Source organism: Mustela nigripes, chromosome 4, assembly GCF_022355385.1.
Source record: "Mustela nigripes isolate SB6536 chromosome 4, MUSNIG.SB6536, whole genome shotgun sequence".
Classification (NCBI taxonomy): domain Eukaryota; kingdom Metazoa; phylum Chordata; class Mammalia; order Carnivora; family Mustelidae; genus Mustela; species Mustela nigripes.
Genome location: NC_081560.1, coordinates 106,448,531 through 106,475,606, shown reverse-complemented (window position 1 = coordinate 106,475,606; position 27,076 = coordinate 106,448,531). Strand labels below are relative to the sequence as shown.

General features: G+C 39.5%; 1 protein-coding gene across 2 annotated transcripts in view; it reads right to left on the bottom strand.

Moving 5' to 3' along the window:
- AMPH (amphiphysin) overlaps window positions 1-27,076 on the bottom strand; it is a 255,664-nt gene that overhangs the window by 96,888 nt on the left and 131,700 nt on the right. For both annotated transcript variants that reach the window (XM_059397249.1, XM_059397248.1), the window contains exons 3-5: window positions 24,596-24,650; window positions 16,570-16,664; window positions 14,377-14,472 (exon numbers count right to left, since the gene is read on the bottom strand). In XM_059397249.1, coding sequence (XP_059253232.1) covers window positions 14,377-14,472; window positions 16,570-16,664; window positions 24,596-24,650 — 246 coding nt within the window. The remainder of the gene's footprint in view (window positions 1-14,376; window positions 14,473-16,569; window positions 16,665-24,595; window positions 24,651-27,076) is intronic.

The window sequence follows — 27,076 nt, the reverse complement described above, 5'->3', positions numbered from 1 at the left end:
AGAAGAATTGAAAAAAATTCATGGAAACAAATGATAATGAAAACACAATGGTTCAAAATCTGTGGGACACAGCAAAGGCAGTCCTGAGAGGAAAATATATAGTAATACAATTACTATATCCTTTCTCAAGAAACAAGAAAGGTCTCAAATACACAACCTAACCCTACACCTAAAGGGGATGGAGAAAGAACAACAAAGAAAGCCTAAATCCAGCAGGAGAAGAAAAATAATAAAGATCAGAGCAGAAATTAATGAACTAGAAACCAAAAAAAAAACAAAAAACAAAAAACAAAAACAAAAACAAACAAACAAAAAAAACCCAGTAGAACAAATCAATGAAAATAGGAGCTGGTTCTTTGAATGAATTAATGAGATTGATAAACCCGTGCCCAGACCTATCAAAAAGAAAAGAGAAAGGACCCAAATAATTAAAATCATGAATGAAAGAGGAGAGATCACAAACAACACCAAAGACATACAGACAATTATAAGAACATAATATAAGCAACTATATGCCAGCAAATTGAACAATCTGGAAGAAATGGATGCATTCCTAGAGACGTATAAACTACAACAACTGAACCAGGATTAAATAGAAAACCTGAACAGACCCATAACCAGTAAGGAGATTGAAGAAGTCATCAAAAATCTCCAAACAGGGGCGCCTGGGTGGCTCAGTGGGTTAAGCCGTTGCCTTCGGCTCGGGTCATGATCTCAGGGTCCTGGGATCGAGTCCTGCATCAGGCTCTCTGCTCAGCAGGGAGCCTGCTTCCCTGTCTCTCTCTCTCTCTCTCTCTGCCTGCCTCTCTGCCTACTTCTGATCTCTCTCTGTCAAATAAATAAATAAAATAAAAAAAAAAATCTCCAAACAAACAAGGACCCAGGGCCACATGGCTTCCCAGGGGAATTCTACCATTAAGGGGTATAAGCAATGAGGGGCACCTGGGTGGCTCAGTGGGTTAAGCCTCTGCTTCAGCTCAGGTCATGATCTCAGGGTCCTGGGATCAAGCCCCCCATCGGAGTTTCTGCTCAGCAGGGAGCCTGTTTCCTCCTCTCTCTCTCTCTAACTGCCTCTCTAATTGTGATCTGTTAAATAAATAAAATCTTTAAAAAATAAATAAATAAAAGAAGAATTAAATCCGATTCCCTTGAGACTGTTCCAAAAAATAGAAATGGAAGGAAAATTGCCAAACTCATTTTATGAGGAAAGCATTACCTTGATCCCAAAACCAGACAAAGACCCCATCAAAAAGGAGAAATAGAGAACAATATCCTTGATGAACACAGAGGTGAAAATTCTCACCAAAATACTAGCCAATAGGATCCAACAGTACATTAAAAAGATTATTCACCACGACCATGTAGATTTATTCCAGGGCTGCAAGGTTGGTTCAACATCCACAAATCAATCAGTGTGATACAATACATTAATAAAATAAAGAACAAGAACCATATGATACTTTCAATAGATGCTGCAAAAGCATTTGACAAAGCACAGCATCCTTTCTTCATCAAAACTCTTCAAAGTGTAGGGATAGAGGGTACTTACTCAATATCATCAAACCCATCCATGACAAACCCACACCAAATATCATTCTCAATGGAGAAAAACTGAGACCTTTTCTGCTAAGGTCAGGAACACGAGGGATGTCCATTATCACCAAGGCTTTTCAACATAGTATGAGAAGTCCTAGCCTCAGCAATCAGACAACAAAAAGAAATTAAAAGCATCCAAATTGGAAAAGAAGTCAAAGTATCACTCCTCGCAGATGATATGATACTTTATGTAGAAAACCCAAAAGACTCCACTCCAAATCTGCTAGAATTTTTATAGGAATTCAGTAAAGTGTCAGGATATAAAATCAATGCACAAAAATTTTTTGCATTATTGTATACACCAACAACAAGACAAAAGAAAGAGAAATTAAGGGGTCAATCTCATTTACAATTGCACCCAAAACCATAATATACCTAGGAATAAATCTAACCAAAGAGGGAAAGAATCTGTACTCAGAAAACTATGAAGTACTCATGAAAGAAACTGAGGAAGACACAAAGAAATGGAAAAATGTTCCATGCTCATGACTGGAAGAACAAATATTGTGAAAATGTCTATGCTACCTAAAGCAATCTATATGTTTAATGCAATCCCTAACAAGATACCAATCATTTTTTCAACGAAATGGAACAAAGAATCCTAAAATTTGTATGGAACCAGAAAAACCTTGAATAGCCAGAGGAATGTTGAAAAAGAAAGACAAAGTTGGCAGCATCACAATTCCAGACTTCAAGCTCTACTAAATTCTGTCATCCTCAAGACAGTATGGTACTGGCACTAAAACAGACACATAGATCAGTGGAACAAACTAGAGAGCCCAGAAATAGACCCTCAACTCTATGGTCGACTAACCTTCAACAAAGCAGGAAAGAATGTCCAATGGAAAAAAGTCTCTTCAACAAATGGGGTTGGGACAACTGGATGGCCACATGCAGAAAAATCAAACTGGACCACTTCCTTATACCACACACAAAAATAGACGCATGATGGGTGAAAGACCCCAGTGTGAGAAAGGAATCCATCAATATCCTTGAGGAGAACACAGGCAGCAACTTCTTCTACCTCAGTCACAGCAACTTCTTCCTAGAAACATTGTCAAAGGCAAGGGAAGCAAGGGCAAAAATGAACTATTGGGATTTCATCAAAATCAAAAGCTTTTACACAGCAAAGGAAACATTCAACAAAACCAAAAGACAACTGACAGAATGGGAGAAGATATTTGCAAATGACATATAAGATAAAGGGCTAGTATATAAAATCGATAAAGAACTAATCAAACTCAACACCCAAAGAACAAAGAATCCAATCAAGAAATGGGAGTATTATGCCTCCATCAGAAAGGATGAATACCCAACTTTTGTAGCAACATGGACAGGACTGGAAGAGATTATGCTGAGTGAAATAAGTCAAGCAGAGAAAGTCAATTATCATATGGTCTCACTTATTTGTGGAGCATAACAACTAGCATGGAGGACAAGGTGAGTTAGAGAGGAGAAGGGAGTTGAGGGAAATTGGAACGGGAGGTGAACCATGAGAGACTATGGACTCTGAAAAACAATCTGAGGGTTTTGAAGGAGCGGGGGGTGGGAGGTTGGGGAAACCAGGTGGTGGGTATTGGAGAGAGCACGGATTGCATGCAGCACTGGGTGTGGTGCAATAACAATGAATACTGTTATGCTGAAAATAAATTTTAAAAATTAAAAAAAAAGAAAGAAAGAAATGGGCAGAGGACATGAACAGACATTTCTCCAAAGAAGATATCCAGATGGCCAACAGACACATGAAAAAGTGTTCCATATCACTCGGCATCAGGGAAATACAAATCAAAACCACAATGAGATACCACCTCATGCCAGTCAGAATGGCTAAAATTATTAAGTCCGAAAACGACAGATGCTGGCGAGAATGCTGAGAAAGGGGAACCCTCTTACACTGCTGGTGGGAATGCAAGCTGGTGCAGCCACTCTGGACAGCATGGAAGATCCTCAAAAAGTTAAGAATAGAGCTACCTTATGACCCAGGAATCGCACTACTGGGTATTTACCCTAGAGATACGAATGTAGTGATCTGAAGGGGCATGTGCACCTCAATGTTTATAGCAGCAATTTCCACATTAGCCAAACCATGGCAAGAACCTAGATGTCCATCAACAGATGAACGAATAAAGAAGATGTGGTGTGTACATGCAATGAAATACTATGCAGCCATCAAAAGAAATGAAATCTTGCCATTTGCAATGGCATGGATGGAAATAGAGGGTATTATGCTTAGCAAATAAGTCAATCAGAGAAAGAGAATTATATGATCTCCCTGATATGAGGAAGTTGAGAGGCAAAGTGGGAGGTCTGAGGGGTAGGGAAGGAAAAAAATGAAACAAGAGGAGATCGCGAGGGAGACAAGCCGTAAGGGACTCTTAATCTCACAAAACAAACTGAGGGTTGCTGGGGGCAGGGGGTGGGCGGTAGGTAGAGGGTAGTTGGGTTAAGGACATTGGGGAAGGTATGTGCTATGGTGAGTGCTGTTTAGTGTGTAAACCTGGCGATTCACAGACCTGTACCCTTGAGGCTAATAATACATTATATGTTAATAAATTTTTTTTTTTTAAGTGGTACCTGCCTACCACTGGAGGTAGGGCAAGTGTATAGAGAGAGGCTCCTTCTGCAATACAGGCACACAAGGAAGTAAGATCTGATAGGGAACAAGGACACGGAGAAAAATTCTCTGGCATCCAATGACCTATACTACATGGAGCAAAGGAGAGGCAAAAACCAGACTTCAACACAACAGTCTGGAAACATAGATGTTAGCAGATAAGCACAAGGCATTAGCAGCCCAATTCTAAAGAAATGTCAAAGCCGAGGCACCCGGGTGGCTCAGTGGGTTAAAGCCCCTGCCTTCGGCTCAGGTCATGATCCCAGGGTCCTGGAATCGAGCCCCGCGTCGGGCTCTCTGCTCTGCAGGGAGATTGCTTCCTCCTCTCTCTCTCTCTCTCTCTCTCTCTCTGACTGCCTCTCTGCCTACTTGTGATTTCTCGCTCTGTCAAATAAATAAAATCTTAAAAAAAAAAAAAAAAAGGAATGTCAAAGCCATAGTGCAATGAAAGTAATAATAGTAATAATCATAATAACCAACAAACCTAAATCCAGCTCAATTCATGATCAGATTGATTTGCACCCCCCTCCACTACTGGTCTGACAAAAACTCATGCCCATTTCAAGGCATTTACTTCAGGCTTCACGCTAAATGATGTCTTGGGAATCAATCTAAACTAATGAAACACACACAAAAAGAAAACCCATGAGAAAAGATAAAGCAATCAAAAGAACCAGAGACATAACCCAGATGCTGGAAATACCAAACAGAAATTTGAAAATGACTATGACTAATATGTGGAAGTATCCAGTTGAAAAGGAGAATAATAGACATAAACTGATGGGTCATTTCTATAGAAATATGGAAACTTTAATGATCAAGTAAAAATCAAGTGGAAAAGGTAAAAAATTTTTTAAAAAGGATGTCAGAGAGGAAAAATTTCTTTGATACACTAATTGCTACACTTGAAACAGCCAAGAAAGAACAGTGTACTTGAAAATGCATCAAGAAAATTATTTGCATTAAAACACAAAGAGATCTTGATGAAGTCTAAAAGTTCATTTTCTCTTTTGTTTCCTTTCATATCTTGAAAGAAGTTGCTGTGGCCCATGTCAAAGAGGTTACTGCCTATGTTCTCCTCTAGGATTTTGGTAGATTCCTGCTTCACGTTGAGGTCTTTTATCCATTTCAAGTTTATCTCTGTGTATGGTGTAAGAGAATGGTCGTGTTTCATTCTTCTACACACAGCTGTCCAATTTTCCCAGAACCACTTATTCAAGAGACTATCTTTTTTCCACTGTATATTTTGTCCTGCTTGGTCTGAGATTAGTTGACCATAGAGTTGAGGGTCCATATCTGGGCCCTCCACTTTGTTCCACTGTGTCTGTTTTTGTGCCAGTACCATGTTATCTTGGTGATCACAGATTTGTAGTAAACCTTAAAATCGGGCAACGTGATGCCCCCACTTTTGTTTTTCTTTTTCAACATTTCCGTAGCAATTCGGGGTCTTATCTGATTCTACACAAATTTTAGGATTGTTTGTTCCAGCTCTTCAGAAAATGCCGGTGGAATTTTGCTCGGAATGGCACTGAAAGTATAGAAGGCTCTTGGCAGTATAGACATTTTGACAATGTTTATTCTTCTAATCCATGAGAATGGAATGCTCTTCCATCTTTTTGTGTCTTCTTCAATTTCTTTCATGAGTGTTCTGTAGTTCGTTGAGTACATATCCTTTACCTCTTTGGTTAGGTTTATTCCCAGGTATCTCATGGTTCTTGGTGCTACAGCAAATGGAATCAATTCTCTAATTTCCCTTTCTATTTTTTCATTATTAGTGTATAAGAAAGCAAGTGATTTCTGTAGATTAATTTTGTATCCTGCCACATTACTGAATTGCTGTATGAATTCTAGTAGTTTGGGGGTGGAGTCCTCTGGGTTTTCCATATAAACTATCATGTCACATGTCATCTGCGAAGACAGAGTTTGACAACTTCCAATTTGAATACATTTTATTTCTTTTTGTTGTCTTATTGCTGCTGCTAGGACTTCTAGTACTATGTTGAACAACAATGGTGAGATTGGACATTTTTGTCGTGTTCCTGATCTCATAAGGAATGCTGTTAGCTTTTCCCCATTGAGGATGATATTCACTGTGGGTTTTTCATAGATAGATTTTAAGAAGTTGAGTTCTGTTCCCTCTATCCCTATACTTTGAATCATTTTAATCAGGAACGGATGCTGTATCTTGTCAAATGCTTTTTCTGCATCAACTGAGAGGACCACATGGTTCTTCTCTCTTCTCTTAGTGATTTGTTCTATCACATTGATTGATTTGTGAATGTTGAACTCCTCCTGCATGTCATGGATAAATTCCACCTGGTCATGGTGGATAGTCTTTTTAATGTACTGTTGGATCCTATTAGGATCTTGTTGAGAATCTTGGCATTTGTATTCCTCAGGGATATTGGTCTGAGATTTTCCTTTTTGATGCGGTTTTTGCCTGGTTTGGGGATCAGGGTAATGTTGGCTTCATAAAAAGAGTCTGTAGTTTTCTTTCTGTTTCTATCTTTTGAAACAGCTTCAGGACAACAGGTATTATTTCTTCTTTGAATGTTTGGAAGAATTCTCCAGGGAATCCATCAGGTCCTGGGCCCTTATTTTTTGGGGAGGTTTTTGATCACTGCTTTAATTTTGTTACTAGATATTGGACTACTGAGGTTGTCAATTTCTTCCTGATTCAGTTTTGGAGGTTTATAGGTTTCCAGGAATGCATCCATTTCATCTAGGTTGCTTAAGTTACTGGCATATAACTGTTGACAATTTCTGATGATTGTTTCTATTTCCTTGGTGGTAGTTGAGAATGAACTTTTGGGACTTCATCAAGATAAAAAGCTTTTGCACAGCAAAGGAAAACAGTCAACAAAACAAAGAGGCAACCTAGGGAATGGGAGAAGATACTCGCAAATTACAGTAGAGACAAAGGGCTGATATCCAAGATCTATAAAGAACTCCTCAAACTAAACACACACAAAATGAATAATCACATCAAAAAATGGGCAGAAGACATAACAGACAGTTCTCCAATGAAGACATACAAAGGACTAACAGACGCATGAAAAAAAATGTTCATTATCATTAGCCATCCGGAGATTCAAATCAAATCCACATTGAGATACCACCTCAATGTGGTATCTAACAACAGTTAGAATGTTCAAAATTAACAAGACAGTAAACAACATGTATTGGAGAGGATGTAGAGAAAGGGGAACCCTCTTACACTGTTGGTGGGAACACAAGTTGGTGCAGCCAATTTGGAAAACAATGTGGAGATTCCTTAAGAAATTAAAAATAGAGCTTCCTAATGACCCTGCAATTGCACTACTGGATATTTACACCAAAGATCCAGAAGTAGTGAAAAGAAGGGCCATCTGTATCCCAATGTTTATTGCAATAATGGCCACAGTCACCAAACTGTGGAAAGAACCAAGATGCCCTTCCATGTACAAATGGATAAGGAAGATATGGTCCATATGTACAATGGAATATTATGCCTCCATCAGAAAGGGTGAATACCCAACTTTTGTACTAACATGAACAGGACTGGAGAATATATGCTGAGCGAATTAAGTCAGCAGAGAGAGTCAATTATCGAATGATTTCACTTACTTGTGGAGGATAAGGAATAACACAAAGAGCATTAGGAGAAGGAAAGGAGAAGTGAGTTGGGGAAATCAGAGGGGAGATGAACCATGAGAGACTATGGACTCTGAGAAATAAACTGAGGGTTTTGGAAGGGAGGGGGCTGGGAGGTTCAGTGATTCTGGTGGTAGGTTTTATGGAGGGCACATATTGCATGGAGCACTGGGTGTGGTGCATAAACAATGAATTCTGTAACACTGAAAACAAATGAAAAAATAAATAAAAAATTTTAAAAAAGGAATTAAAAATAGAGCTATCCTATGACCCTGCTATTGCACTATTGAGTATTTACCCCAAAGATACAGATGTAGTGAAAAGAAGGGCCATGTGTGCCCCAATGTTCATAGCAGCAATGGTCACAGTCACCAAACTGTGGAAAGAACCAAGATGCCCTAAAACAGACAAATGGATAAAGAAGATATGGTCCATATATAAAATGGAGTATTAGGCCTCCATTAGAAAGGATGAATACCCAACTTTTCTATCAACATGGACAGGACTGGAGGAGATTATGCTGAGTGAAAAAAGTCAAGCAGAGAGAGTCAGTTATCATGTGGTTTCACTTAGTTGTGGAGCAGAAGGAATAACATGGAGTACATTGGGAGATGGAGAGGAGAAGTGAGCTGGGGGAAATCGGAAGGGGAGACAAACCACGAGAGACTATGGACTCTGAGATACAAACTGAGGGTTTTGGAGAGGGTCTGGGGGGTGGGGTGAACCTGGTGGTGGTTATTGTGGAGGGCACGTATTGCATGGAGCACTGGGTGTGATGCACAAAAAATGAGTTTTGGAACATCAAAAACAAAATAAAATTAAATTTTAAAAAACACACACATAAAAAGAAATGAGGTTGAAAAATAACGGAATCAAGCATACAAGACCTGTAATACAGTATTAAATAGTCCAGCATGGTCTTTGGAGTTTCCAAAAGAGATGAGAGGTTAAGTCAAAAGAAATATTTAAGGAGATATTGGCTGAGAAATGTATATAATAATAAAATCTACAAAAGTGCAGACCCAAGAAACTCATAAAACCCCAAGAATAACAAACACCGAACAATATCCATCCAGACACTTCATAGCCAAACTGCATAAAATCAAGAAGAAAAATATAAAGACAAAGGCAAGGATTATAGAAAGCTAATCTTGAGAAGCTATACAAGCCGGAATACAATGATATAACATTTTTAATGTGCTGAAAATTTAAAAGAAAAAGAAAAAGAAATCTGCCAACTCAGAATTCTATTCCCAATGAAATACCTTCTAAAAGTAAAAGTGAAATAAAATATTAATCAGACTGGGGAGCCTGTATGACTCAGTTGGTTAAACATCTGATTCTTGATTTCAGTTCAGGTTATGATCTTGGGATCATGGGATCAAGCCCCACATCAAACGCTGTGTTCAACACAGAATCTTCTTGCGATTCATTCTTCCTCTCTCTCTGCCCCTCCCAAGCATGTGTGTGTTCTAAGTAAATAAAATCTTTTTAAAAAGTCTTTCGCAGATAAACAAAACTGAAAGAATCCACTGCTATCATAGGAATTTTAATACGAAGGAAAGCTACACACAAAAAAAGTAAGTACCAGAAATTATAAAATTCAAGGTCAATATACATGATTTTGGTTTTTTACTTCTAAGTGCTTTAAAAGGTAACTGATTATCTAGAACAAAAAAGAAACAGAAAAATGTACTGTGGGTTTTATAACATATGTAAAGGAAAATTTTGTAATAATAACAGAAGAAATGAAGAAAGAACTGGAGGTATATTATTTATATAAAAGTACTATGATAGTATTTGAAGTTAGACTGGTAAAATTAAAGATGTACATTATAAATTATAAAGCAACCACTAAAAGCTTAAGTGAAAGAGATATACTCTATCTCTCAAATAAATAAATATCTAAAACAAAAGTAAGGGGCACCTGGGTGGCTCAGGTGGTCAAGCATCCAACTTTTGATTTGGACTCAGTCATGATCTCGGGGTGGTGAAATCTAGCCCTGTGTTTGTCTCCATGCTCAGTGCGGAGTGCGCTTGAGATTATCTCTCCCCCTGACTCTGCCTCCCCCCTGCTCGTACACACATGCATTCTCCCTCAAATAAATAAACCTTAAGAAAAGAGGGATAACTAATAAGTAAATAATAAGCCAATTTAATTAGTCTGTTACGAGGCCCAAGAATTTGGCCTTTTAGAAAAGACCCTTGTGGTCCAGTTACACCAAGCCAGTCCAATCGGAGAACTACTACAAGAGGAGATCCTTAAAAAACTTTCAAATTTAATATAGTAAGAAGAAGAAACCAACAATATGTTTATGGCATAGAAACACAGTCACAAGTCACAGACCCTCAGCAACCTACAGTATAGGTGTTTCAGGGATTATTCCCACTTTACATGTAGAGAATTTCGAGTTGCATGAGATTAACTGATTCCTTGTCTAAAATTGCTCAGAAAGTCTGTAGCAAAGATGAATTAGATGTCAGCCAACCAGTACCAGGAGTAGGCTGTGGCACACGAGACACCCAGGCCCAACATCTAAGAAGGCCCTTACTTTCAGGGTCACATAGGTGTGGGCTCAGCATCCAAGAGTGGGTGCCTCCTTAGATCTTGAACTCTAATGCCCTCACCTGCCTCACCCAGTCCCAGCCCTCCTCCTGACTCTCGGTTAGTCCTTCTAACTACGCCCATATTTCTCTGACCTACCCACAATTCAGTTACCACCTGTCACTCTATGCTATTCCTCTATACTCCCTTCAGGATGGGTAAGAAGTGGGTTGGGGCAGTTACTCTCATTCAGCTACTTCCAATCTCTTCACCCTCTACACCTACTGCTTCTAACTGGTATTAGTACTGGAAAGCATGGCCAACTCACATTTGCTTAAAGATATGGGATGAATTAGTCTAGGCAGGATGCAGGGAGGCCCTTCAGTGTTCCCTAGTGGGGACAGTGTGCCTATAAAGTGACAACGCTCATTCTTTTTAGCAAACAACTTACTACTACCTTCAAAGGAACACTGTCCCTTGAAGCAGTGACCTTGTGTAACTCCAGGTATCTCTGGTAAAGCTCTGCTTCATGAACTTGTAGGGGAGGGAGTGGGGTGTGGAACTCTTCTTTAGTATCTTCCAAGAAGAAAATCTTGATTCTTTGATGATGAATGTGATTTTTTGAAAAGAGCCAAAATTCAAAGTCTTCCAAGCCTGGGAATAAGGTGGAAGAGTATATTATACTAGGTCATCTTTTTTGTTCAAAAACAAGAAGTGAAATAAATTATGTGACTCATTTTCTTGGGTAACCGACAAGTCCATTACAGAGTAGGGCTTACCATAGATGGCCTGTTTCGAAGTCCATCACTCATTTTGATTCACACATTTTTGTGTTGGAAATACATATCAATCTTATTTCCTTCCTTATCTGACACTTGAAAAACTTGAAAAAAGAATCAAATCTTCTAAGGGTAGAGTTAATTCACCTTACCTTTTATATGGGAAATAATACAATTTCTATTTATTTAACAGTAAAGAGTTTAATGAAATGACTCAATTGAAATTTCTTCAAATTTCCCACAGCACACTGAACTTATACAGTAAAAACTTTTAATTTATTGTGTTTTTTAAAATATCAATAAGAACCCCAATCCAGAATTCACTTTGTCACACTGCTGTAAATATATGTTTTAGGTGCTTATGTGGGGCAGCCAAGATGCAATCTACCACATTTTACAATAACTGCTCACAGCTGTAAGGCTGCCTGGGTTGATGACAAGCTGGCTCTTATTAGAATATTGATTTTAGATGTCAGTGCTGTGTAATAAGAACTGTAACACTGGGTGCCCTGCCAATCACAGTTGGAAAAGTCAAACATCATTCCCTCATGAATGGTACTTCATAGCCCTTGCTGGTGAGCGGCAGTAAATATTTGGAAATTTGCCTGACGTTTTAACTATACATGAACTGTTTGATTTTAATGGAAGTCAGAGAAGTCAGTTGTGTTCCATGCTTCGAAAATTCTCCATACAGTGTTTTTAGTCATTACCTTCCTTTCCATCAATAGCCCGTTCATTACAGAAACCTTCAGCACTAACTTGATGGCGTGATAGGGTCTTCATCCCCTTCTACTTTCCGTTCAAGTGAGCAAAGACACAGAGGATACCTTAGGTTTATCTTCACAGAAAAACCACCTCTCAAATATTAGGAACAACTCCTTGCCATATGAAACAGTCTTGCAATTCTCTACTTTGGTTGAAGCCCTATGTGTATGGTAGGATATCCTAAATGTGACTCAGAGAAAGAGAAACAGAGATTATTTCAGCCTCTTTCCATGATGCAGACAACACCATGAAATGTATTTTATTTATTTTCAAGACACCCAGCTAGATGACATTTTCCCCACGTATCTCGTGTAGATGGTTCAATCACTGGAGGATCATCTTTGTGCATGACCTCAACTGTGGACCTCAGGAAAAGAACTGCTTAAGCAAAAGTTCTGAGTTCTTCATCTTTCTGATGTAAAACAAACTGAAAACCCGAGCTAATCTCATCCATCATGATTTTATTTAATTAATCTACTTTAAGATTTATTTATTTACTTTTAGAGAAAGATAGAGAGGGAAGTGGGAGACCATGGGTAGGCAGAAGGGCAGAGGAAGAAAGACAGGATCCATAAGCAGATTCCCCACGTGCATGGAGCCTGACATGCGGCTTGATTTCATGACTGAGCCAAAACCAAGAGCCAGGTGCCTCATCAACTGAGCCACCAAGTACTCCCATTATGATTTTATTTTAATCTGTGTTTCAAGGCAGGTACTTCTGTATGTATCTGTCTTCCCAAATTATACACTCCTAGAGAGTATGGCCAATTTCCAAATAATGATGGCTGAGTAGGACCACAGCAACTAAGATCCTCCACATTTTTTTGAGGATACTAAGTTTTTGTTCATGAAGCTGAACAGCTTTTCAAATGTGTTTTTCTCTAGTCAATCACAGCTTTCATTTGCTTACTTAAATCATACTATGAAGGTGTATTACATAAATAATTTAGGCTAGATTGTAAACTGCTTTGAAATTTTCAAGTACAAGGTCGAAGTTTTCCCTTATCTTCTTCTGATTTGTTAGGAACTGATATTTATGCAGATTAAATTACCACACAATAAATGATATTCTGAAGTGTAATAATAATGATTCTGAGACTCTTTGCTCCACAAATGTTACAAACTCTAAGTCAAAATGTGACTGACTGTCCGCCAAAAAATAATCTGAAGATATCCCAAGACATATTCCCTATAGGCTAGTGCATCTAGCCTCACTGGATCCTAAAATTTTTTAATTTATTTTTTAAATATCTCAGAAAATTTTAAAAAGCCAACTTACATCTTTAAAAGAGGATAAAATCATACAACAGCCCTCTGAATTGTTCTCCTGCCTATTATGATAACATCATTGAGAATCTATCATTTGGACTTGTTCTCTGTGACATTCTGCCACCAAGGCTAATTGATGTACCCAGTCTGGTCCACTGAGGTTTTGTTTGGTGCCCTTGCATCCCAAAACACACTTTGGATGCTGGCCATCTAGCTGTTAGGTGTTATGTATGGAACCAAGGAAACTGACTTCATTGACAGGAGCGCTGCTCATGCTTTATGGCCAAGACCAGTGCATGTTCCTGCAGCTAGTGTCCCGGTGTTCGGCCATGGCTACAGAGCAAACCAGGGGAAAGTGGAGATTCACATCAGAAGTCAGCTAATTAAGGTTCTTCAGATGGATGAATGCTGGTTCACGTCTACCTTCAACCTAGAAGAAGCCCAGCACCCTGGTACTTACCTGGTATTCCTTCTTGTGCAGGAAAAACAACTGGGGTGCAGATCTATTCCCACTACCATCTACCAGGTACAGCCCTGATGGTTTAAAAACCATCTCTATCTCCAGAGTCAATTCTATATCTACAATGTTTGATCCTCTGCTTATGTATTTCCCATCAATGAATCCAAGCATCAAATAAGACAGATGTTTTAGACCAGATATTGTTAGATCCAGTTGCTAATGTATTTGATACACTTCTATCTTAACAGTTCAATATGATCCAGAAAATTTTAAGGAGAGAAAACACATGCAGGTATGCTCTGAACAATAAACAAGGAAAGATTAGATCTTGCTCTCAGCTTTGCAATGAAGTTTCTCCTTTCCTGGAGACTGCTGTTTATTCTAATGGAAATTCTTATCATGCTATACAATAAAAAGGTTGGAACATAAAGATCAGAATTTTTGGTATCTGGTTTGCAATTTTATATCTGGGATACTAAAAAGACATGAGAAATGAAAGCTGAAGCAGTTCGCTAAAGGGGAAAATGTGATTTCTGTGGCTACATTTCATTTCAAACCAACAGGAACAGGATAAAGCTTCCATGCTTAAATAAATGAAAAGTTACTGTCTTTGATGTCAGTTGGAGGACTCTGAATTTCACTTTTCTCTTGCCCACATTTCAGTAAGTACACAGAACCATTCAATTCTTCCCTTTACAGACACAAAGTAAAATACCTTTATGTCAGGAAATTGGCCCAGATAGGTATCCAGTGTCAGCAAGGACCCATCCACTAGTTTTTGATGGAAGTCTTCCCACAGGACATCACATTTCTGAAAGAAGAGAAATAAAGAAAAAACTGCTGAAGTGTTTTAAGGATACTTTTCACCAAGCTTCTAAAAAACAAATCAGGTATGATCAAATTAGATAAATAGTACTTCCTCAGATAACACATGTTAGAAAAAAAACGTGATTATTTAATAATACAATAAAATTTCAAGGCAATTTGGTTACCACTTCTAATCGACAATGTAGGCTACCAAGGATACAGACTACATTTTCCAGCCTGTGTCACAGCTAAGTGTAGCCACGAGACTAAGGTCTGGCCAAAAGGATGAACTTTTAGGAAGTGTCCCTAAAAAGATGCTGGTCTTCCCCAATTCCTCCATTTGCTGACTGGGGGCAAAAATGAAAGCCGATGGCCAGGAGGCAGCAGGGATGGCAAAGATGGATCCTGACGTCACCAGACCTGGGCTGCTCACTCCCAACTCTTATGAAAGAGAGATAAATTTCTACCTTTGGAAAACCATTTTTTGGGGGGCTTAGTTGCCTGTGTTTCTGTTTCACACTTCAAATACGGATCCTCATTGTTACAGATGCCAATTTATGAAATTTATGCCAACAAAAAAATGTAAACCCTCCATATGAAAAGGCTCATCTTCTGATATGAATAGATGCTTTCCACATGTAATGTCTGGCTTCTTCACCATCGGAAGAGCCCATATTTAGATCTGCAACTAAAGGTTTCAAAAATCCTGGCAGGACCTCCAAGGACCCAGGTGGCACGGCAGCCATTTTCTGAAGGAATAAATGTCAACAGTGGCACCTGTCACACACAGAATGTAATGTGGTGTTCTGAAAGCTAGTAACAAAGGTTTCTAGTATCCATTAAAGTTTCTTTTCACAATGAACTGTTAATTATACACCAGTCATCAGAAATGTATAAGGTAAGCATTTAACAACATGATGTTGAAATGTTGTCTTCCTGTTGAAGAAAGGTGAGAAAAAGCAATTATTTAGTAACTGCATGGGAAAGTGGTGTGTGGAGGCTGGTTTTGCCAGATTCGGATTTTGAAAGTTTTCTAAATGGGTAAGAAGGCCAAGAACTTTCCTTATAAATAAATCTCTGGGCTTTTTCTTTTTTATCCTAACAAAATTATGAAGGTCAATATGGGGTGTCAGAATTTTCATGGAGCAGCCTAGGGCTGCACTGTTAACCCAGCTTTCCAAAGCCCACATAGATGGCCAGTGCATCACAAATCAGCCTTTCTCTCCAGCTCGGGTGGCCATACCTTTAGGCCTTCCACGCCTCAACACTCATCAGTGAGCTCATGCCAAGTGGGCATGACAAACACTGCTCTTTAACAAAGAATCTGGACATGAGAGAAGCCCTGACAGGCACTTTGCTACCATCAGTAATAACGACATGCTCCAAGCATCATCCCAATCATGGGAATACACAGGCTTTAAATGTGTTATTAGTAGGTATAATTCTTATTCTTACTCTGCATATGAGAAAGCTCAAGTCTGAGAAGTTGAAGAACTCATGCAACATCATAGAGAGACCACTCCTGGTCTCCACCCCATTAGACCTTTGGCAAAGCATGAAATACCCACTTTCTCACTTCCTCCCAGCTAGATGGCCCTCAGCTGCAAACTGGATTTCTGGTGTTAAGACATGTCTAGAGACAAAGGCTTCTGGAAGTTACATTCCTATTAGCAGGCTGACCACATCTGTCCTTAGGTTCTGCAGACCCGTGAATGGACCAGTGGCATTTAAGTGAAATAGATGCTTTTTGCGCTTCCTGACCCTGTTTTCAAGAAGGGATGGGGAGAGAAGGGGTGCAGGGATGAAGTTCATATACAAAATCATGCCCTGAGCCAGTTCTGCTGCTGAGATGAGCTAAAATGTGTAGAAAGGGACAGGAAAACACTATTCCTGTTTTGAAGAAAAATCATCTTTAACACACAGCTGTCTACCCTAGTAGTTTTACAGTGGCTCACTAATCACTATGAGTTTGGGCTAAACTGGATGGCAGAACCATATGGTGTCTTTTGGGTGCACAGTGCCCTGTCATGATTCAGTGGATCGTGCTGGAACACTGGCAGAAGTGCCCCGGCCTCCTGTGGTCTGTAATCCTGGCTCATACCTCACCAACCATCTTCACGTCTTCCCGCCCATACCAGTCAGGCTCGTAGACTTCATGCAGCGACTCTGTGAGCTTCATTGAGGCTTCCTGCATGCCTAGTGTTGGAGAAAAACAACTCTAGTTGGATAGACATGGGTGAGGCACCCCTTCCTCTGTCCCCTCCTTTTCCAAGACAGAAAAACCTTGAGTTACCCACTAATCATTGAAGGAAAAATCATGAAGGCACGACTGTTGCTTGCATCTGTAGTCACAACTACCCCGTGAGGGTCTCTAATGTATCTGATCACATTGTGCATTTTCTCTTATTTTCATGATAATGGCAGATACTGAGTCTTGATAAAAAATCAACAAGGTGTCCTATTCTGAAAACAATAGTAATGTGTTCTATTACATATGCCGTCACTTACGACAGGACACAACCATAAATACACAGGACTCTTAAAATAATTTGTCCATAGACTATGGAGCTCTAAAAATAAAATTAACCCTAAATGAATTTAAATCTAAGAAATAAAGCTTTGACAGAAGCAGGTTGAAGCAAAATTAACAGGATTCTAGGGCAAAACAGTTGGAAGTAGTTTAAGTGACCTAACCATTTTCGAAAGAAAAAATTTTCTTTTTATAACATGATTAAAAGTTACATCTACAGTTTTAAATCAGAATGCTCATAAAGTTCAGAGTTAAGTCTGTGTCAGAACTTCCATTAGACATACATTTGGTGTGTGTTGCAAAACCATGGTTGTTAAATAACAGGAAAGATATAAAGTGTTCTTGTGCAACACGGTGACAAAAAGTATCACCAAGTCTTTTACAGTCTCTGCTCTGCCCCTCCTTCAAACCACGGAGGCAACAGTGTGGGTTGGATGGAAACATCACAGGGCTGAGAACAGTCCATAGTGAGTTCTTTGGCTGGTGCCTTGGAGGAGCTCTCCTCTGGCACCAAACCCTCCCTACCAGTTAGAAGCTGAGACCTGACTCAGCTGGTGTCTTGGCTTTTGTCACTAGGGAATATGAAAATTTCCTTAGAAATGAAAAGCATCTCATAAAACTTAATGCCACAGACTCCACAATGGAAAGTTTTTATGAAACTGAAAGCTGTTGGACGTAAGGGAGTCTATTCTGGGTTCAGTTATGAGAAAAGGACAAAATAAAAGATGTGTGAATTGATAGAAGTATGTCCTTGAGGAATAGGTACAAGTCAGCATGGTATTTCATGGTACGTTTTCTCTCTAGGCAGGGAATGCCCCTGCTCTCCTTCTGATAAGATGCAGATATAGACTTGGTCTGTGCACTTGAGAAGTTTGAAGGTTTCCAGGTCGCATAAAGTAGGAAAGCTTGTAACCCTCTCTCCATGAAGCAAATCACTAAGCATACTAAAGAATTTTCCAACAACATACTGTATGGCTCACACCAGCTGAAACAACTTGGTGACCAAAAGAAGCAGCCCCAAGCAGTGATGACAAGAAGGCATGCGAGTGTAGACAGCGAAAAATTAATGCAAAACCTGCAAGTGTCCCCTAGTACTTTGAATGCAAGCCAATGAGCACGTCCCCTCTTCTATGTGTGGCCACTGCTGAGGTGAACCAGCATCCACATTCGCCCCCTCCAAGGACAAGTAAACCTCTATTAAGAAATGTACCCCTCAGAAGTCAGTCACTGATTGACATCCTTCCATAACTCAGATGCCAAAAGCCTTCTGAAGTTTTCCCTTAAATCTCTGTCTTAAGTCTGATGGAAATTATAAATAGCTGTGTAGACAGGTACTTAAGGTCTTAGGAGGAAGAAATGATGGTATTGTAGGACAAATAACCTTTGTGGTGAAAAATAAAACTGTGAATGTAAGCTTAAAATAAAATTATATAAGACCTTACTCACTGGGGCTAAAAGCAAAATGTTGCAGTAAATATGCCTCCTAGCAGCCAAAAATAACTACTAATTGCTCTGTGGATAAGTAGTGATGGAAAATTTGGAAAGAATCCATTTTGATACAGAAATTATTTCTAGAACACTCCATAGGAAGTACTTGGATAGACACATAGGTGAATAAGACACAAGGCTTTGCTTTTAAGGGGCCTAAAGAATAGCTAAGATTTTAGGGATTTAGAACTTACTCTGCTGACAGAGCATAAGAGAGAAAGAGAAAAAACAAAAAAAAAGGCTAAACCCAGTTCCCTTCAACGTAGCCTGGCAGTGTCAAAGCAAAGAGTAGATACTAAATGCTACCTCTGGCTTTTAATAATATCTATATCCAGTATTTTATTAAAAGATTAGTGATTTCCAAAACTGCAAGACAGGCACCTAATATCACACACATAGAATTATTATTTTACTACTGGATAGGAACCACTTCCGTTGCTTTAAATTTTGGATCATCTCCAAGGCATTTACTGCAACATCCTCTTTCCCTCTGCAACCAAATTTGCGAGTTTCTATTTTCACCCTCTAAGATATGTTGCAGAGATTACACTGCTACAAGAGTGCTCTTTGTACAGCCTGAGGGTGATGTTTTAGTTAAAAATAACATCAGCTAAAATACATTATGGCAATAACCAGCAGCATCTATAAACCATTACAAGAGTACCTAAAATATTGTTAAGTATCTGGCAGCTCAGCCCATTGTTTAGAAGAAAGCTGTTTCAGAAGCCAGTATACTGTTGGCTCAGAGAAAAGCAGGATGGGGCATCTTTCTCCTAGAGATTTAAGGAGACCAAATATATAAGCAAGAGCGGTGTGGGAGGGGAGGTAGAGTGTGAGAGGCTTGAGGACAGTCAACCCTCCCGCTGGGTCATGCTCACGCACAAGTCACATACAATTAACAAGTGCTGATGTCACCATCTGGGCCATGCTCCGTGGACAGGAAGTTCTCGTGTGTTCATTATCCCTGGGTCTGGGCTCCACCACCACCCCTGCATCAGTGATTCCTGATTCCAGCTCTCTACTAGACATCTCCACTTGGAGGTGCTACTGGTTCCTCAGACTTCACGTGCCCAAAACAAACTCAGAACTTCCTGACAAAACCTCATCCTATTTCCCTTCCTAATCCTCATGAACGTCACCCAGTTGTCCCAGTTAGAAAACCTGAAGTCATCCCAGATTCACCCTCCCAATGTGAGGATGTCACCAAGGCACACCAGTCCTGACTGATTCTCAAATGAAGTCTCTTGCTTCCATGCCCACTGCCACAGCCCTGAACTGGACATCCGTCATCTATCATCTATCATTTGGATTAGATGACATAATCCATGCAAACCATTGAGCAAAGTGGTTCTGCAAAACTAACACTCAAATGTCAGCCACCATTATGGAAAACATTTCTGAAGGCACAGTGTCATAACAATTAAAACTATTATTTGCAATCCATCAGCTTTTGTTAAAATCTGGGTTCTAATACAGATCATCTCTGTAACGTTCTGCAAATTACCTAACCATCCTAGACCTCAGTCTTCCAAAGTATACACTATTTTTAAATGATACCACATGCCATGGTCACAGTTGAAATTTTAAGAAATGAGACAGTAAAACTGAATTCAGTGCCTCGCACAGAAGTGCTCAATAAATGTTAGCTTTTATCGCTATCATTATTAAATACTAGACTTTTAAGAAGACTTGCAGCTCCATCTCCTCTAGCCTGAATCCCACAAAACCACAATAACTATTTTTCTAAAATGCTAATCAGATCATGTGACTCATTCCCTTGCCTACAGTAATGCAATGACTCCCTTCTGTGCTGACAGACTGAAACCCCAACACGACAGGATACCTAAGCATTCCTACCTTTCCACATCTCATCCATTTCAGTCTCTCGCTTACCCTCAATGATCTACTTATTCCCCAAAGAGCACAAACTTCTTCATGCTTCCTGAACCTTTATAGCTGTAACTTCTTTTATCTAGAAAGTCCTTCCAACATCAACCTCAGTCTCCGGCATATCTCATCACCTGATAACTAGTTATAATCCCTTCCTGGGTCCATTTAAGTGTAAGTTCCTTGGAAGGACCAACCTGGTCTCCTGTCTCTCAGGGGGTAGGGTGGAGAAGTCTCTTGTCCTCTGTTGTGAGGCACATAGTGCACACGTCTGTTAAAGCATGTACTACTATGTATACGTGACCTTTCTGCTCATTTAATTTTCTCCCTTCCCTGCAGCCAGCTCCACAACAACAGGCACTCTGCTTTGTTCACCTCTGCATCTCCACTCCAAGAACAGCGCTGTGCCCATAAACAGGACTCAATACATTTGCTGCTAAGTTAAAAGGAGAACATAAGACCTACCTAAACATCTGTAGAAATAATAATGAGCTACAGACGTGAATGGCACCCAGATATCAGTGACAATAAGGTGAAGAGTAACTTCATTTCGCAGAGTCCTAGTGGTAGAGATCTGAGGTCTTCTGAGAGCACCTGGAGCACTTTATGGATGAGGAAGCTAAGGTAGCTGAGAGCATGGTGATCTTCCTACCACTGCCCCTGGGGCCAGACCCAGGGGCCATCACTCTAGGGCCAGATATCCTTCTTACATAATGTCATCTGCATTACAGCACAATTAGTTAGCTAGTGTTCTTTTTTTTGTGAAAGCTAGAAAAGCTGACCATAAAAGTCCTTTGAAAATCCAAATTATGATTTATTTAATGCCTACCCCTGTCTTTCCTTGTATTCCTCAAAACCCAAAAATGTGCTCCAAGGAACTCTAATTCTTGGTATGACTTTGAGAAGAGAAAAGCATTGCATCATCAAATACCTGGTAAATGCAGGCCACCCATAGAGCTTCTGGAGATTATATTAACATATTAAGGGCCCTGTAGTAATTATGCTCTGTTAGAAAATTCATTCCAACTAGCTGCGACCAGAGTAATTTAGACATAGGTCCCTTTTATGGAGCATGATTTGTTAACAGAAAGTGTTGGGGAAGAGTTCCTGGAAGGTCCTTCTCCTTCATATGGGAATGTGTACATTAGAAGTGGAAGCAGGACACAATCTGCAACATTGAAAGGCTGCTTTGATGGTGCCCAAGTGTCCCTCTGGAACTAACTCTTCACTTGGTGGATTCTCCTAGACCCTAGTAAGGAAAAGAATTATTCCAGTCTTAAAGGTTTAAAACAGCAATCTTCCTACTAAGGATGTAAAATTGACCAGAGACTTGAGAAGGGGACTGAATTCACTCATTCATTCAACAAATTAATCCACATTAAAAAAAAAAAAAAAAAAAGCAGCCAACATTGGGGAAAAAAAAAAGCAGCCAACATAAAGAAAATCCTGTGGGGGCATCTGGATGGCTCAGTCGGTAAGGCAGCTGGCTCTTGATTTCAGCTCAGCTCATGATCTGAGAGTCCTAGGATCGAGCCCCACATTAGGCTCCACACTCAATGGGGAGTCTTGCTTGAGAGCCTCTTCTTCTCCCTCTGCCCCTCCCTCCACTCATGTGCACGCTCTGTCAGAGAAATAAATCTCTTTTTAAAGATTTTATTTATTTATTTGACAGAGAGAACACAAGTAGGCAGAGTGTCAGGTAGAGGCAGAGGAAGAAGTGAAGTAGACTCCCCGCTGAGCAGGGAACCCCTTGCAGGGCTCAGTCCCAGGACTATGGGATCATCATCTGAGTCAAAGGCAGATGCTTAACCAACTGAGCCACCCAGGTACCTCAATAAATAAATCTTTTAAAAAAAATCCTGTACTTGGGGCGCCAAGTTAGCATCTACCTTTAGCTTGGATCATGATCCCAGTTTCAGGCTCCTTGCTTGGTGAAGAGCTTGCTTCTCCGTCTGCCTGCTGCTCCCCCTACTTGTGCTCTCTAACAAATAAATTAAATCTTAAAAATATATATATATATAAATATATGTTTATAAAAAATAAAAAATTAAAAAATATATATATATATATAAAAACAAAGGCCACAAGGATGGACCTAGAGTGTGTTAAGTGAAATAAGTCAGACAGAGAAAGACAAATACGATTCCACTCATATATGGAGCGTAAGAAATAAAACAAATGAACAAAGGGGAAAAAAGAGACAAAACCAGACTCTTAAACATGGAGAACAAGCTGCGGTTGCCAGAGAGGATTTGGGTGGGGGATGGGGGAAAGAGATGAATGGGATTAAGAGTTCACTTATCGCAGTGAGCACTGAGTAATAGAATCGTTGAATCACTCTATTATACACTTGAAACTAATAAAACACTATATGTTAATTATACTTCAATATATAAAAGAGCATTGCCTTAGGAGACATATGGACCAGGGTATGTATCTTTGCCATACTGTTTATTAGTTCATGACCCTGAACAAGCTATTTAACCTCTCTGCTTTTTCCTTAACTATTTAACTATTTAAAGCTATTTAACCTCAACTTTTTCACCTATAACATGAAGACGATTCAAGTACCTACCTCAGAGTCATCATGAGAGTTAAAATTATATGCTTGTTCTATATGAGCTTAAATATAGTTTAGTTTATTAATCAATTTCACTAAAGCTTTATTATTAGGACTAAAATTCTTTTATTCTTAAGATTATGATTTCATTACTTATCACTATTTTTGAAACAATTTCACACACCCACAATGAGATGACTAGAGTAAGTTCTTGGAACTGGAACTGCTGTGTCTAATGGGATGCTCCGTCCTCCCCAGATAATGACATTTAGAGGCTTTTGCCAAATTGCTCTCAGGGAAGCTGTCTTAGCAGCAGTATATGAAAGGGGTCTGCTCCCCACAGCTTTTTCAGTGCTATGCAGTATGGTCTTTTTCATTTTAATGTCTTTAAACATTTGGAAGAAAAATGACAGTATCTCCCTTTTGATTTAATATTCTTTGATTATCCATCCATGAGGACAAGTGAAACCGTTTTTAAAACCTGAAACTATTTTTTCACACTTAATACCCATCTCCTGGTTCTTCTCTGGCTAACTTTTTCTTCATATGCTCTACCTTTTTTTTTTTCTTTTCATCAACTGATATTCATTTAGCATCTAACTGAGCTCACTTAAATTAAATATGTTGTCAAAATGATTTTTTAAATGTATATATGAGTTTGATATATTTATGAGGTCAAATCTTTCAATCTTTCCCTTTATGGTATCTGTCTTTTGGGTTGGCCTTGAAAAGACCTCATTACCCAAAATTAGAGACTAAGTCTACTGTATTTTATTCTAGTGCTTTAGGGCATGTCTTTGTATACATATTTAACTCTTTACTAGATCTGTAATTGAGAAGGAGGGAGTAGACAATGAGCTTGAGATATTACTTCTTCCTGGATATTTTGCTAGTTGACAAGACCCCTTGCAGAAAATAAAACTTGTAAATAAATAAAATAGGCAGAATGAAAAAAAAAAAAAAAAGACCCCTTGCAGATCCATTCTCCCCCCAACTAATCTCAGTCTGCCTTGTAATCCATCACACCCATGGTTGCACCTGGGTCTACCTCAGTGCAGACAGCTCTATAAGGAACAGCAGGCAAGAACAGAGCACACCTGACTGCCCTCTCCTACCCTCTACCACCCACCTCATTTCTTTGCCTTGCATGGCTGAGGCCGGGAACCAATGTCACAGCCTCTCTGCCTCCATCCAGTGACAGGGCTGCAAGTGCAGCTGATCCCTGTAAGTCACAGGTGTCCAGGGCCATGATTTCTGACAACTCTCTGCTGCAGTATCTTGCCCCTTCAGCTAGATGGCTGAAGTGTGAGTCTGTGAGTGCTCTACACTTGGGACATGCTCTCCCTTAGGATATAAACCAACTGCAGCTTTTCTGAAACAAGGTATCAAGCACGCTCTATCTCACACCTTTCCTAGAAATCTCTGGTGTGGGAGGCACTTATTCCTCGTTACCAGCATAACAGTAGACATTTTTTCCTTGTATATTCTAATTATCATTTCAATGGGAATTTGGGAGTGGGTGGAATGAACACCTGTGCTCAAGTGCATCTTGCCAGAAAACCAAACAGATTTGTAATTAACACTTAATCCTGCCACTCATGAATTTCAAGAACAATCTGTGCCTCGTAACTTAACGCGCAGCAGACAACTCACACACATTACCTTTGATAGCTGCTAAATAGCCCCGGAGTTCTCGCTGAAGCCTGGTACCTTCTGCCTGAAAGACACACAAACACAGAGATGCTAAGAATCTTGTCTACATTTTGCATGGAAACACGTGAAAGGCAGTAAGTCTCAGAGATATTATTACCAGAAGCTCATTCTTAAAAGACCATAAATATGTACACACAGACTAAATAAGGCACCCATCCATGTAAACATTTATAGAGATTTTATTCAGCTTAAAAGTAAAGGTAAGTCAGATTTTGCTGAGAATGGAAAATGACCCACCAGAGAGCCTCCTATATATTCAAGAGCCAGCAAGTCCCTAAATGTTGATGCATGGAATACAACAGTCGGAAATTGATCCCCACTGTTCAATATGGTAGCTACTAGCTACTAGCTGAGTGCTCGCAGCACAGCTTGTCCAAATGGAGATGTACTGGAAGTGTAAAATACCAGATTTCAGAGACTTGGTTGCAAAAACTCTAATTAATAAGTTTTATATCGATTACATGGTAAAATGATAATACTTGGGATATACTAATGATGTGGTTTTAGAATATAGATGAGGTTCAGTGGGGTGAGGTCTGCAGTCAATGACCAAGAAAGAATTCTTAAGACATCTCTAGTGGAAAATGGTGGTTTATTAAAGCACGGGGACAGGACCCAAGGGCAGAAAAAACTGCACTGGGGTTGTGAGGATCAAGTGATTATATAGAAGGGGTTGGAGGAGATTAAAAAAAAAATAAAATAAAAAGGAAGTTTTCAAAAGAACTTCCACATGCTAAAGAGGACCTACAAGGTACCAGAGACCTTGCCTTGTCAAGTTAAGGTTGTATTTCCCTCTAGCAAAGCAATAACAGGAAAACAGTGGGGAGCTTCCTAGAAGAACATCCCATATATCCCAGCCAGGAGTAGGGGGGAGGGGAAGTTGCAGGGTGTTAGCTTATGCTTTGCCTTCCACTAGCTTCTGCTCCCTCACCATTCATTATTAAAATGAATTTCACTCTTTCTAGTTTATAAAATGTGGCCACTAGAAATCTTTAAACCTCATTTGTGTTGTGTGTTATATTATTATTTGGCATCACCAAAATAGAGACCATCGAAAATCATAAATTTTGACATAAAATCTTTGTTTTGGTTTGGATTAGAATTAGAAACTCTGAGACTAAATAAAATGAGATTGCCAGCAGTGGAGAAATGAGGCAGGCAGGGGTACACACATGGTAGATGATAAGCAAGTTACCAGGGTGGGCAGCCCAGCCTCAGTCTGTCCACACTGGCGAGCTCTGGAAGACAGTGTCAGACCCCCTTTAGATAACTGAAGTGGGACATTCACTCATCAACTCCGATTAGCCAGATTAGCCACCAGGTTGAGGGCTGCTCCTGGGGGATACCAGAGAAAGGCCTCAGGCAAAGAATCCTCCTTGTGGAAAGTAGATACTAAATCCAGTGGGCTCAGAAAGGGTAGGTACTAGGGCAATTGGAAACATTTTTTAAATATACATTTTAACTGCACAATCATTTAATAAACTTGCAGATAGCTAGCACACAGAAGGACTCCACCTTGGTAATTAATGAAATAGCAACAATAATAGTCCTATTCAATTCAACAAGCATGTGTTAGCATTGAGCAAAAAAAGGGGGTAGGTATGAAGGGGGGAAAAAAAAAACCCTACTGCCTTCAGAAAATTGCAATCTAGTAGAGGAACTAAAGTATCGAAATAAAAAGTGCATTGCAAAGCAGGTTACATTTAGCTCTGCAATAACCATTCCAAGTATGCAGGGATACAAAGTAAAGAAAATGCTCACCACATTTAAAGATAGACAGTGATTAATACAAAGAAACTCTGAAAAGGAGTGTTTAAGATTATGACTATACCCCAAAAGGACTTCTGGATGAGACTATTTTTCTACATGATCTAGTATACAGAATGTCTCCACATGGTTTAAAATCAAAACTCTACATTTCTCTTGTTTTGCTGCACTATCCAGAAATATGTTAAGGCTAACTATCACAAGCTAGATTTAAAAGAAAACAAAAAACAAACAAACGAACAAAAATATTCTTAATGGTCTATCTACAGCACAGACAGAGACAAAATACACCTAAAGAATCTCTCTGGAACATCAGTTTACTGAGGGTGGAGTTGAGCAAAGGGAGAAGAAACCATTCTTTTAAACCACTAAGCCACCTGTTATGATGTACAAAGAAGACCTACACAGAGATTAAATGCAGAACTGCACAAACATCCACTGTTTTCACCTGTCCACTTCAGGGCTCTACGGTCCCACCCATCATGGTACTTCCCAGTAAGTGTGCAAGCGAGCTAGGAAGAGCTTGTCTTTAACTTAGGAGTCTGCTTTCCCCTCAGAAAGCCATACAAAGCCAGCTGGTTATGAGTCACCATGATCATTCAGGGTTTCTGGAAATCTCAAAAAAATAGTGGGGAAGGATACTCTTTTCCCAAATGTTTAAGA